Source organism: Ursus maritimus, unplaced genomic scaffold (assembly GCF_017311325.1).
Source record: "Ursus maritimus isolate PB19 unplaced genomic scaffold, ASM1731132v1 scaffold_19, whole genome shotgun sequence".
Lineage (NCBI taxonomy): Eukaryota > Metazoa > Chordata > Mammalia > Carnivora > Ursidae > Ursus > Ursus maritimus.
The window spans coordinates 4227604-4242077 of record NW_024424341.1 but is presented as its reverse complement, the minus strand read 5'-3'; the positions used below and the strand labels follow the sequence as shown (position 1 = coordinate 4242077).

The window sequence follows — 14474 nt, the reverse complement described above, 5'->3', positions numbered from 1 at the left end:
AGCCGGGCCAGAACAGTCTGAGGCCTAGTGATTGGAGAAGTACAAGAGTGGACACCCTTACGGTGAGAACAGGCAGGAAGATACAGGTGTCCTGCACAGTATGCTGGGTGGTGGTGGATGCTACCAGTAAGTCTTTGGACCAACGAACATGGCATCTTTAAAAAAGTCCTAGTGCGTGGATGTTTACAAACAGAATACTTAAGAATACTTATGTAAATGAAAGATTTATGCTGTGGTCCTTGGTCTTCAAGAGCTGTTTTTATAATACGGCTGCCTCATCCACCTTATTTGTAGGTGTGCATTGATTGCGCATGGATTTTGAAAAATCAACCATTTTGAGGTATAATTTAATACAATAAGTGTGCTCAAAATTTTCGGTTTTCAGTTTGAGCTTTGATAAATACATGCCAAGGTAACTACTACCACAGTCAGTCTGCTGCCCGGAAGTTCCCTCATGCCCCTTTGCCGTGGATCTCTATCCTGTACTGAGGCAGGTCTTGATCTGCTGTCCCTGGAGGCTCTTCCCCTTTTCTAGAATTTTGTCGAGGCAGAATTATGTGGCGTGTACTCTTCTTTCTGGCTTCTCTCACTCTGCGTAACATTTTGAGATTCGTCCATACTGTAAGAATTCTCTCCCTTTCAGTGTGGAGTGGTTTTCATTATATGGCTGTACTACGGTTTCTTTCTTCACCTCCGATGAACATTTGTCGTTGTCGTGTTTGTAATGATTGAAGCTGTGGTCTGCATTCATGTGCGAGTCTTTGCTGGACATAGGTTTTCACTTCTTGTGGGTAAACTATCTGGAAGTGGAATTGCTGGGTCGCATGGTGTGCACGTTTTATTTTATAGAAAGCTGCCGAGTTTCCCCAGAGTGTCTGTGTTGTTTGGCACCTGCACCGGCAGTCATGAGAGCTCCCCTTCTTCTGTGTCCTCCCAGCACTTGGTACTGTCAGGCTTGCTAACTTTATGGTGCATCAGTTTAAAAGGGAAGAATTGTTTGTCCACAAGAACAAGAGTCCACGTTGATGACAGAAAAGTGAATCTGAGTGCAGATAGGTGGTTCTTAGTGGAATATGTTAAAAAATAAAAAGTTTGAACCAAAAAGAGGGAGGGACAGTAAAGACTGGGAGAGTGCCCTCTTCACACTGTACATAGGAGACTTATTTGGTAGGCAAGGATAGTAGGGGTAGGGAATGAAACTGGGTTTTTAGAACGTTGACCTGCCCTGATACTTTTTGATCACATCTGTCATTTGTTTTACCCTTTTTTCCCCTTCTGGATTTAAAATGTGAAAGTTGGTTTTTCTTTAGTTTGGGAGACCCCGTGGTAATTGTGCATGATTTTCCTCTGGGTCAAAATACATGCACTGAATAAGTTTTCTGTAAAGCTTAATTCAAATTGTCTTATGTTTAAATGTTACATTTAAAAATTAAAAGTTATATATTTAAAGATTATATTGAAAAGTGAAAATTGTGCTTCTGGCTGGAACATCTCTGATCTTAAAAACAGAATAAAAAACCAGTCAGGGCAGTCCAGGTGATTTGACAGCACTGACATGTGGGAAGTTTCCCCGATGTGGAGGCTGGAGAGGTTATCATTCCTTATCCCTAGAACTTACATTGGCCGTAGGGTTTTCTCTTCATCTTCCTTTTCCTGAATTCACTGCTCAGCAAGGCTTTTTTGAGCACCTACTGTATGCTAAGTACTTACTGTATTAGCTGCTGGCAATACAAAGATGAATTTAACTTGGTTCCTATTCTTTAAAAAAAAACAAAACAAAAAACAACTTTATGGAGACATAATATATCTGAATTTCACCCTTTTAAAGTATATATGATGAATCTTAACAAATGCACATGTTTGTGTAATCACCTCCACAGGTAAGATACCTTTCAACCCTTTCTCTGGCTCCCAGAACTTCCGCTTGTGCCCCCTGCAGCCAGCCTATCTTCTCATTCACCCTGGGCCCCAGCAAAGGTAGAGCTACTGCTAAAGTTTCTTGTTTATTGGTGTTCTGCTTGTTTTCCCTTTTCTTCTCTTTTCTTCCCTTCTCGCCTTCCTTGCCTTTCTTCCCATACCTTCCTTCCTAGATTAGCACCTAGGTGATTGTAATGAAAATTAAAGTAGGTGGAATCTGGAATCTTGAACTTCTACCAGAGCTATCCCGGATAACATGCACTAAATTCGCTCCCTAGTAATTTATCAGGTCTTTTCCATGTGATTAAAATTCTAGATAGCAAGTTACTGTATAATGTGGGCGCTTTTATCTTGCTGTTTAGTATTAGTTTAGAGCAAAGCAAGTTAAAATTTAACTGCCTTTGTGTGAAGTAACTAACTCTATTGTAGACATAGGACTGGATAGTTGGTAAAAAATGGATTTCTGTTATATGAATCATGTTTTCTAATTTGGAAATGCATTTGGTAGGGACAAGTTTTAGCTCAGAATCTCCATGAAAGCATTTAGAGAGTATACAGCCAACCCATTACAGATCCTGCTCGGGAAGGTGAGAGGCAGTCTTCTGATAGGACTTCAGTTGTCACATAAAATACACAAACCACGTGAAACTAGACACTACATTGTGCTCTTTTGATGCTTGAATTGTGAGAATGGGGTCCTGCCTGTGGGAGTGGCTTTGTAACACAGTTTGTCCATTCTGTCCCTTTCTCAGGACCCCTCTGCTCCAACCCAGTCCATTAAGGATCAGGCCTTCCTCTGCCTCCCTTTGTCTGCTTTTGCCCCTTGTGACACTGCAACTTGCAGTCTACTGGTGCTGCGATAAAACTGTAAATGTCACGGTGTCCTGAACCCTGTGTCTGTTGTATTCAGTTTCTTATAATCTAGCACAGCTCAGTGTGGGTAGTCGGTGCTCAGTACATACGGTTAAATCAATGAAATTCCTGCTGTGCATCGACTCCCCAAACAGTGTCATCTCCATGTGTTCCCAAACCACCCACACCACTTTGTGGAGTTGAAAGTGTGCTGTGACCGACTGTTCAGTAGACAGCAGTTAGCATCCATCAAGTAAGAGGCATGATCAGTAAAGGTTAGTGCAGGGGCACCTGGGTGGCTCAGTTGGTTAAGCATTTGCCTTCAGTTCAGGTCCTGGTCCCAGGGTGCTGGGATCGAGCCCCTTGTCAGGCTTCCTGCTCGCGCGCTTCCTCTCTCTCTCTCTCTCAAATAAATAAATAAATAAATGCTTTAAAAAGTTTAGTAAAGAAATTAGACTTTTTAAAAGGCAAGCACAGACCTTTTTTTTTTTTTTACTTTATTGAGATAGAATTCACATACCATAGCACTCACCCATTTTAAGCAGAGTGCGCTTTAGTGTGTTTAGTGTGTTCACAGAGTTGGGCAGCCATCACCACAGTCAGTTTTAGAACATTTCATCACTCCAGAAGGAAACCCCATATCCATTAGCAGTGACTTCCCCTTTCCTTGAACACCTGACAACCACAATTTACCTGCTGTCTCTAGATTACCTCTGCTAGACGTTTCGTATGACTGGAATGCTACAGCTTGCAGCCCTATCATGTCTGACTTCTTTTACTCCGCGTGATGTTTTCAGGCTTCGTCCATGTGGTAGCATGGATTCGCCTGAGGACGTTTCCAGACCCCGTTTCTTTGTTCTTGTTAGATTCAGGAGATTTGGAGCCGGGGAGAGCTCTGGAAGTTGCTTAGTCCAGCACACCCTCATGTTAGAGATGAAATTAACACTTACCTCACCCTTGGGAACAGTTTGTTAGCCCTTCGTGTTTTGTCATCTCTCTCAAATTCAGCTTTCTTGGGCTGGGAAATGAGGGAGAAGGAGACTTTGTGCCTCTCGGCCTCTTGTTGGCGGCGCCTGCTTCTGTCCTTGCATCCTGCGAGGCTTGACTTAGGCCTGGACGCCAGAGGTGGTTCTGGAACTGGGGCTCCTGCCGTTGCCTGCCTGCCTTGGGAGACTGAGGGACGTTCACGGAGCCTTGTATCTTCATTTTTTCCCTCGGAGGCTGATCTCGTATTTCCAGAAGTCCTTATGAAGGCAGAGAACACGCTTTGGTGGCGCCCTGTGTATGTATTTGTGCTTTTAGAGGGGAGGTTTTTGAAAGTTGGACTGGAGGCGCAGCGTGCTGTGCTTCTGCGCCCCCTAGTGCCTCGCTGGAGTGCTAGCGCCCCGTTTCTCCTGCCTGCGCTGTGGCAGATCTGTGTGGAGCTAGCCCGCCCTGTAGCGGGGAAGCTTCCTGCGGGGACCTTGCACGGTTGCTTTTCTTGTAGCATGAACGTGCTGTTTCCACGTTTAACCAGCCCCTTCCCTGGGCTTTACAGAGCCAGACCCTCTTAAGGGCCATGGCCTCGGGTCTCCGGAAGATGAGACCCAGAGCAGCCACATCCAGGGTCTGTGTTTCAGTGTGGTGTCTTGTCTCTGTCCTGTGTTGTGGGTTTGCCACCTTTTCCTGCAGCACTTCTTAAATCTGTTTTTATCATATCCTCTCTAGCAAGGATCAGAAAATAATCAAACATGCAAACTGGGAGTTCTGAAAGCCTGAGCTGAGGTGAGTAGGAAATGAGGGGAGGTCAGCTGTGTCCCTGGTGTTGGGCAGGAGCCTCTGCACCTCACTGGCTTGTGTCCCCGAGCGGGGAGTGGAGAGGCCGCAAGCCCTTGGGACATGCCCCCTGACCACGTGCCTTTCCTGCGGGCATCCTGGCTGCTGGGGAGGGAGCATTCCGTTTTGCTTTCATGTTTCTCCTCCTGACTCCATTATTTAGCCAACTCTGGTGGGGGTTGCTCAAAACCTAGAGGGAGTTTCCAGCTTTTGCCTTAGACAGTATTTGCTACAACTATTAGAAGAGTGAAATTATAAATGACAATATAAACATTTTTGTCATGCAGTTGGGTCGACAGAGGGCCTTCAGGCACCTTCTTTTGTTTTATCCTCACCGAACCTGTGGCCTGAGTGAGCTTCTGTCTGCCGGGCCCGGCACCGGTGTTTGAAAATGCGAGAAAGAATGCACTTGCTCATACTGTTTCTTCTCTCACGCAGACTCAGTTGTCCATGCAGTCAATCACTAAATTAGAAATCCTGTGAAATCAGGCAGAATCCTTTTTATCTTTTCTAACCCAGACTCCTATAATATTTTTTCCCTAAAAAGACTTTAAAATACATTTATTAATAATCCTCCAGAGAAAGGTGAATGTCTCACACTCACATAAAGAGAGGGTGTGAGGGTTTTCTTCGCAACTGAGTATTTTCTGCTTTGGCTTTTTAAAAAATAAATCTCTTCATTTGGAAATAATTTCAAATTTACAGAAGTTGCAAAAATAAAAATAGTATGAAGAACCCCCATTTACTCCTTTCCCCAGCTTAACCAGTTAAGATTTAACCTTTTCTTAATCATTGGTGTGTGCTTGAGTTCTCTCCTCACTCACACACATATTCCCAAACTCGCAGACACACCCGGACACACAGTTTTTCCTCCAGTCTCCGAGAGTTGAGAGATTATGCACCATGATCTTTTACCCCCATGTGCTTGAATGTATTTCCTCAGAATAGGAATATTCTCTTATATAAGCACAGTAGGACAGTTACCGCTTTCATAAATCTACACTGGACAGTACTTTTCATAACCTACTGTCAGTATTCTAATTTTGTCAGTTGACCTAATAATCTCCTTTATAGCATTTCCCTCCAGGACGGGATTCAGTCTGGGGTCAGGCACTGCATTCACTTGTCATGTCTCTTTAGCTTCTGTCATCTGGGACGTTTCCACGGTCTCTCATAACACTTTTTTTGAAGAGCACAGCCCTGCTCCTGTTTGGTCACATTCCTCATTTTGCCAAACACCTAGAATAATTTGTGATTGAACATTTGGAAGGCTTTGGAGCAGGAGGTGGTAGAACCTGAACGTGTAATGGCAGTTGGCCGTCCTGAATTTTTGTGACAGACTCCTCAGGGTCACAGCACTGTGTGGCTTCAGCCTCTCGTCAGGCAGATTTAGTTAAATACTTGTCAGTAGAACGCAGGGCAGCATACTCTATGTCCATGCATTGGGATTTGCTCGAGAATAAATATTTGGCCTTTGTAGTTTCAGGTTATTTAAAAATTACCTTTTTTTTCTCCCACTGAATTTATGTAAGCTCACTTTTATTTTATAAGCAACTCTATTTGCCTTTCTGGAACGGTGTGGATAATAAATGCTTACTTGTGGTAATGCTTCCTGTAGTCAGTTTTGAATGATGTAAGTGATTTTGTTAAACACTGAAATGATGTCATAGCCTTAGAATTTTTACCATACTTCGTTAAATTGTTCCAAGTGAACATTTGAATGGTTACCAAAGAGGCATTCGTTACTGTTCCTAGAAAGAAACAATTGTCCAATTTGTTGCATATGCGCTGCGGGGATTCACGTTCAGGAAGCGTTCCCTTGCCTGAGCCCCCAAGGGCTTGAGCTCAGCTCCTCTGTGAGACTGAACTCCCTCCTGTACTGTTCCTTCATTACATTTGCATTTCTGGTTAAGCATCAGCAGTATGTGTACAGACACACAGAAGAAAGATCTGTGTTGTTTCTCTGCCATGAACATCAGGAAACACATCCCAACCAGGTTCCTCAGGGAGGTGGGCACCTTGCACAAATGCCGCCGTTCTTGGCACCAGCTTCCTATCAGTGCCCTCTGTCATCCCACTCACACAACTGAAATGACCGCTGTTTATATTGTGGAGGTGTAGCCGCTCGTTTTCAAAGATGTGCCTTTGAAGGGTTGGAAATCGGTGGCAGGAGGATGTGATGCACGGGTACTTCGACGGCGTTGTTTATTGAAACCACGTTGCGGGAAGAGCGGCTCCAGCTAGCCATTTGTTGAGTGCTCAGTGATATTTTAGCCTTGCATAGTTGGTAGTTAGTTGCTTATGACGGCTCTTTTGGATTGAATGTTTTTGTCAAGTCCTAACCTGTTGTCATTGAGATCTTGAAATGAACACAGGCGCAAATTTAGGTGCAAACTTGTAATTTTTTTGCGAAGTGGGTATCTTTGAATAGTTGTACAGTGATTTCTGAATTGTTTACATTGACTTTTTGCAAGTAATTTTTTGAATAGATAAGGTTTTTATATGGTTCAGAACTAAGAATTCTGACAAGAGACACACTAGGAATCTGGTGGGGCTGCACTGCCTCTGCTTGGCTTTTCTTCTGCTCCAGCTTTTCTTCCCTTGTGTACCCAGAGTTTTCTCTTCGTTTAACAGTACCTGGAGATTTTCTTCCCACTTGTAAAGCAAGCTCTTCTGCATTTTTCCCCAGTTAGATTTGTGATCAGGTTGAAGGTATGTATCCAGTAGAGAAATGATTGGCATGAAGTTGTAATAAAAACACATTTAGGGGTGCCTGGGTGGCTCCATCAGTTGAGCATCTGACTCTTGATTGCAGCTCAGGTCATGATCTCAGGGTTCTGGGATCGAGTCCCGCAATGGCTCCTCACTCAGTGGGGAGTCTGCTTGAGGATTCTCTCTGCCCCTCCCCCTGCACTCTATCTAGAATAAATATATCTTAAAAAAAATAAAAACACATTTAAAATCTATAGGGAAGTTTTTCTTTTCTTTTTTTCTTTCTTCTTCTTTTTTTTTTTTTTTAAAGATTTTATTTATCCATTTGTCAGAGCGGGTGTCTGCATAAGTAGGGGAAGTAACAGGCAGAAGGAGAAGCAGGCTCCCTGCTGAGCAAGGGGCCTGATGCAGGACTGGATTCCAGGACTCTGGGATCATGACCTGAGCCAAAACCAGATTTTTTTTTTTTTAAGATTTTATTTATTTATTTGACAGAGAGAGGCATCGAGAGAGGGAACACAAGCAGGGGGAGTGGGAGAGGGAGAAGCAGGCTCCCGGAGCCCGATGCGGGGCTCGATCCCAGAATGCCCCAGAACGCCGGGATCATGACCTGAGCCAAAGGCAGACGTTTAATGACTGAGCCACCCAGGCGCCCCCCAAAGGCAGATTCTTAACTGACTGAGCCACCCAGGAGTCCTGAAAGTTTTTCAGATAATACTTAAAAAAAAAATTTTTTTTTTAAGATTTTATTTATTTACTTGAGAGAGAATGAGGTGGGGGTAGAGGGAGAAGCAGACTTCCCGATGAGCAGGGAGCCCAACTCGGCTCTATCCCAGGACCGTGAGATCATGACCCCAGCCGAAGGCAGATGCTTAACCCTCTGAGCCACCCAGGTGCCCCTCAAATAATACTTTAAAAATAAAGAAAGCCACTGGGTGGCTCAGTTGGTTGAGCGTCTAACTCTTGATTTCGGCTCAGGTCGTGAAATTGAGCCCCGTATTGGGCTCTGTTCTGGGCATGGAGCCTGCTTGAGATTCTCTTTCTCTCTCTCCCTCTCTTAAAAAAAATAAATAAGTAAAGCAGTAAAAACGTAAAATTGAATGTAACAGAAAATTTTTCCTTGGAACCTTTCTGAGCATTGCCATGGTTGGCGGTGAGGCTGCTCCTAGCCCCCTGGTGCAGGGACTTGGCGCTCACAGGTCATACTGGCATTCGCGTGTCCTTTTTATTGACGGTATTACTAAGTCGTCTAGAGTTTTAGTTCTCTTACTGCACTACCCATATCTCTGTTTTTAAGACTTTAGATTGTATGTGAACCGAAATAAGAAAGTGTGCTTAGAAGTGTGATTTAATTGAGCGTTTTGTTTTTATTTTCAGACCCAGGAAGAAAACGTGCCTCAAGAAAATAACCTAATGATCTTGTCGAACCTTCCAGTTCTCATCCTTATATGTCTTCTCCACATTCTGAAATAAAATAGGGGTCCTTCTTCGTAAGAGAAGATAAAATGGATGTTTTTGCTATTTATATTAAATTAAGCACCAGGAATCCAGTTTAGTGACTCTTATTATCTGCATTGGACTTCACAGCTGCAGTATCAGCAGTTTCTTGGGTCCTGCTGCTTTGTTTACAACTCTTGTATCTCTTGAATTCATTTTCTGGAATTCTTAAGCACCCCTCCCCCAACAGAAAGGTTTGTGGTTGTCAAAGAATTATTTCTGTTTTGCATTTGAGGAGTAATCTTAATTGTGGAATAGAATGAAAACAAATAAAATGCTCAAAACTTCTACAGACATAATAGTTTTTTCTTGGAGATTGCTTCATTGCTTCATTGCTTTATAGTCTTGTTGATTCTGCCTGTTAAGACCTTCTGCTGAGTTTTTAAATTTAGTAATTTAAATTGAACGACCTTCTGATCTGCACGAATACTTCCTTGTTCTCTGATAGCATCCTCCCCCCTCTTCCGCTTTTTTAAGTAAGTGGGTTCTGTGCCCAACAGGGGCTCAGACTCACACACAACCCTGAGATGAAGAGTAGCAAGCTCTTCGACTGAGCCAGCCAGGCGCTGCTGCTGGCTCCTTTGTTATGTCTATCTGGGTTTATTTCATCGGCCAGAATCTCTGTAAGGATACACATTAGAATTTCTTTGCTTTCTCTTCTTTTTCCTGTGTTTGCTACATTGACTCATTTTTAAGAGTAATTCTTTTCATTCATTGTCCTCACATGTCCATTCCTGTATGGGGACTGAAATCATTAATGTTGTAGTGGGTTGGGTGTTTCCTTGGAAATTAGGGCAGGTACTGTTTTTCCAGCAGGCTTCCCCTGTGAATATTTCATCACCCCCAAAAGTTCTCTTGTGCCTCTTTGTGATCAGCCCTTCCCCAGCCTTTGACAGCCACTCATCTGTTTTCTGTCCTTATAGTTTTGCCATAGAATATTACATAAATTGTAACCATACCACATGTAGTTTTTTAATTTGGACTTCTTTCCCTTAAATGCTTTTGAGAGCCATTGAGTAGCATTTCATTTTATAGATGTACCACATTCAGCTTTTGATGGACATTTGGGTGGTTTTTAGTGATTATGAGCAGAGCTGCTGTAAACATCAGCATACAGGTTTTTTCACGGACATAGGTCTTTATTTCTCTTGGGTGAGTGAGTAGGTGTGGGATAACTTGGTATGAAACTGCCAAACTCTTTTCCACAGGGGCTGTACCGTTCTGCTTCTGTGTCAGCCATGTAGAAAGTTTCAGTCATTCCTTATCCTTGTCAGCATTTGGTATTGTTGGGATTATTTTCTCCCAGTTTATGGCTTGTCTTTTCATTTCCTGCTGAGTAAATTTTGAGGTTTTATATCTAGACCTAAGGATCTCTCTCTGTAGTGGGACTCTAAAGGAATGCCAGTTGGCAGAGCTGTTTCTTCACCCCCACCCTTTCTTCCACTTCCTTTTCACTGAAAGATCCCTTTCCCTTCCGTAGGTTGCGATTACACCTGACTGCAGTTAATACAGGCTTTTTCCCTGGTGTTGGAAATGACAAGTAGGTCTGAGTTCACGGTGAAAGTATTGCAGGCGATGATTTCTAAATTGTTTTGGGACCCTGCTTATTTTCACCATTACTATTAATGCACAGTTTCTTTATGGATTTTTGCAAGTATATGTGAGTATTATGTGACGATATTCTTGTTATTAATACATATTTGCAGTTTTGCTAGCTATTGCTAAAGAGCCCCTCTAGCAGTATTTTCCTGTGAAATATTCGTGCATTGGGGCACCTGGCGGCTGAGTCAGTTGAGTGTCTGACTCTTGGTTTAGGCTCAGGTCATGATCTCAGGGTCGTGAGATTGAGCCCCTGTAGGGCTCTGTGCTCATCGGGGAGGCTGCTTGAGATTCTTTCCCCTCCCTCTACCCTTCCCCCTCTGCTCCTCCCATGCTCACACTTGCACACTCTCTCTAAAATAAATAAGCAAATTTAAAAAATTTTTTAAAGAAATATCAGTGCATTCTTTTTTTTTTTTTTTTAAGATTTATCTATATGCGAGAGAGAGCACATGCAGAGGGGGAGAGGGAGAATCTCAAATAGGCTCCCCGCTGAGCTGGGAGCCTGCCATGGGGCTTGATCCTAGGACCCTAGGATCATGACCTGAGCCGAAATCAGGAGTTGGCCATTTAACTGACTGTACCGCCCAGGTGGTCCTTGGTGTATTCTTACTAATAGGCTGTGGGAGTTAGTTATCATTTATTCACATTTACGATAATAATAGGCATTATCCGTTTATATAATACGTAGTTACTGGTTATTTTTGAATCACATGCTTGTACATTTCCCTGCAGGTTACTCAGCTCTGTTAGAGCAGAGGAGCCACAGGTCTGCTTACCATTTTTATCCCCAGTACTGATACATCATGCATGGCGTTAGTAGGCTCTGAATAATTATTGATTAGATGAATGAATAATTTAGTGAGCGCTTCTCTGTTGTAGAAATCTAGTCGTACTGATTCTTGTCAATGACTTAGTTTTTAAAGTTCCAGGGAGAATATGAACTGCTAGGCACTTGCCAGACTTGCTTCCGTGCAGTTGAACCAGTAGTTTTTCCAGAAAGTCACGTTCAGAATTCTTTGAAGTGAGGGTTTACAGGTAGACTTGTGTCTGTTCAGTAATACGGTCATATGTCATGGTTAAATAAAGTTTCAGGATAAGAATGTACATACACATCTTAAAGATCCTCAGGATCAATAGCATTATTCTTTTTTTGGATTTCTCTGTCTTCCCATGTGAACCGTGTTTTCTGCTTTCCAGTAGTGCGTGTAGCAGACAGCACTGAAATGGACATATAAATGAGTCAGCGGAAAGGTGAATGGGACACCTGCAAGTGTCTGTGAGCCAGAAAGTTCTCCTTCAAGCAGAACTGTGCTTACTCGTTTGGTGTACACAATTGGCCTGTTTCAAAATAAGCTGTATCGATTTTACAGTGTTCTTTGACAATTTATTGAAAAGGCTAAGTAGTATCTTCTTGTTTGTAATTGGAAATCTCCATTTTGCAGAGCACCCTTGATTTGTTTAACTAAGGGTCTTGGGGCTTCTGGCCTACACATTTCATAGGATTGGTTTAATATGTAGCATTTTTCCTGAAAGTATATAAATTGTATGCCTTATGTGATCAGTGACTTTTTTTTTTCTTTTCCAGTATATTTTTGGAGATTTTAGCCCTGATGAATTCAATCAGTTCTTTGTGACTCCTCGCTCTTCAGTTGAGGTAAGACAAAACGCTTTATTGAGTATATGTGTAGATATAATTAATGGTTATGTTTTAGTTTTGATTTTTTTAATTTATGCTTTTGATAAATCCAGTGTACAGGAAAATACAGGGACAATAGGAGAAATGCCCAAAACCACCAACCAGATTTGACTGGTATTAACATTTTGCTGTATTTATGAATAGCAAAACATCACAGTTACATTTGAAGCCTCCTTTGTACCCCTCTCCCATCTCGTTCCCCTCCCTTCCCAGAAGTAACAACTCTGCTGAATTGGTATTGTTTACTGACTATGGTTTTCACCTCTTACTACGTACATGGGTATCAACAGATAGTAATATCATACTATTTTATGTGGTTTAAATGATAAACGGTTTCATACTGCAGTTGACTCTTGAACAACGCAGAGGTTAGGAGCGCCAATCCCAGTTCATTTGAAAATCTGCGTATAACGTTTGATTCCCCCAAAACTTAACTACTAATAGCCTACTGATGACCAGAAGCCTTACTGATAACATGAACAGTTGATTAGCACATTTTGTGTTGTAAGTATTATGCAGTTATTCTTAGAATAAAGTAAGCCAGAGAAAAGAAAATGTTAGGAAAATAATAAGAGAAAATACATTTATAGAACTGTACTGTATTTATAGAAAAAAATCTGCCTGTGAAGTGGACCTGCACAGTTGAAACCCATGTTGTTTAAGGGTCAGCTGTATATTCATTATTTTGAGGTTTTTTTATTTCAAACAAACATATTCTTTACATTTATCTATGCTAATATGTTTTGGGTTTTGTTCTTTGATTTTAATTGCTGAGTACCGCTGATAGAACAGCTATCAACAGCTATCTCCGCTCATTTGCATTTTTTCCTCTGGAGGACCATTTAGGTCTTTAGTTTGTACACTGTTACAGAAAGGTTGCAGTAAACATATTTTACGTGCCTCTGTGGGTTTCTCCAGGATATGGCCGTAAGAGTGGAACTGGTCAGTCTGCAGGGAGTAAGCGTCTATAGTTTTACTGGAGACTGCTGATCTGCTTTTGAAGTGGTTTAGCAGTCTGCATCCCCATCAGCAGTGCATGAGCGTTCTCACCATCTCATTTGAAGAAAAAGTTCTTGCTTATTCTCAGTAGAGGCATACTTAAAATTTTTGTGAGTTTGATGGGTATGAATGGATGCTCATTGTTTTAATTTACAATTCCCAGGTGATAGAGTTGAGAACTGTTTCATTACTTGCATGTGCCGGTTGATGGTAACAGATTTCCACCTCAGTGACTTAACCCTTTCTCCTCTTCCACATTTTTTATTAAGTGGCTTGCCTTTTTCTTACTGCTTATAGGATTAATAATCTTTGGTTTTGCGTGTTACAGGTATCTCTTTCTATCATGAGGGTTTTTAAACTTCATGTATGATGCACTTTAATTTCTTTTGCCTTATAAGGGAATTATTTTTTTAACTTTAATGTCAAAAGTATTGGCTTTTTTCCTCATGGTTTGTAAATGTCTTTAAGAAATATTTCCTTTCTTTGAGGTAATAAAGATGCTGGTTTTCTTCTAAAAGTTTTAAGGTTTAGTTTTCACTGTAGTGTGTAATACAGTTGGAATGAACTTTGCTGTGTATGTGAGGTGGGGCTCTGACTTGTCCTCTCCCACGGTGGTAGTGCCCTGTGGCTGTGACCCTCCTGCTTTATATCTGTATCGTTCCCACTCGTCTTAATTGCTGCAGCTCCATAACCCATCTTCTGGGAGGGCACACACCCCCTTACACTTACTCAGAAGTATTTTGATTCTCCTTCATCCTTAACTCTTCCTTGGGAATTTATGAGCTGCATGTCAAGTTTCATGAAAAATCCTATCGAAATTTCAGTTGGAATTGTGCTAAAATTGTGGGTTAATTTATAGGAGACTTAGAATCTTTATGATAGTTTTCCTAAATATGATTTCAGTGTATTTCTCCATTCAGGTGTTCTTTTATGCCCACTCTTCATGTGAGTAATGGTATCCATTTTAGTTTAATAAAAGCTTACCTGCAACATTTGTTCATATTTGAATTGTAAATGTGAAAATTGTTGAAATTGCATTGAAGAGGAGAAAGGGCAGTGGGAGGAACACTAGGTGCCAATCAAGTAAAACTGTACTTTAATGAGACCTAACCAGCCACTTAGGTCCCTTAATAAATGTCCGTGGTAGGTTTGCACACATGTGAAGTGTTTTTGCATGAAGTTCTTTTATTTCCCAAACTGGAGCAGGAGAGGCTCACTCCTGAGATTTGGAGTCACAGGGCCAGTGTTGCATGTGGCCTTGGCTGGTCCTTCCTTCTTTACTTTGGCTTCTGGAACTCTAAGCTCTTTCTGGAGCTGTGGAGGAAGGATTAAATGACAGTGTGTTGAAAGTGTTATTTCAGTTGCACAGATGAGAGAAAGATTT

The 14474-nt window shown here is 41.9% G+C and overlaps 1 protein-coding gene across 1 annotated transcript in view; it reads left to right on the top strand.

Annotated features, from left to right (window-relative positions):
• The window catches only part of USP10 (ubiquitin specific peptidase 10), a 71994-nt gene that overhangs the window by 20008 nt on the left and 37512 nt on the right, over positions 1-14474 (top strand). Inside the window, exon 2 of the mRNA XM_040633239.1 lies at positions 11981-12049. Coding sequence (XP_040489173.1) covers positions 11981-12049 — 69 coding nt within the window. The remainder of the gene's footprint in view (positions 1-11980; positions 12050-14474) is intronic.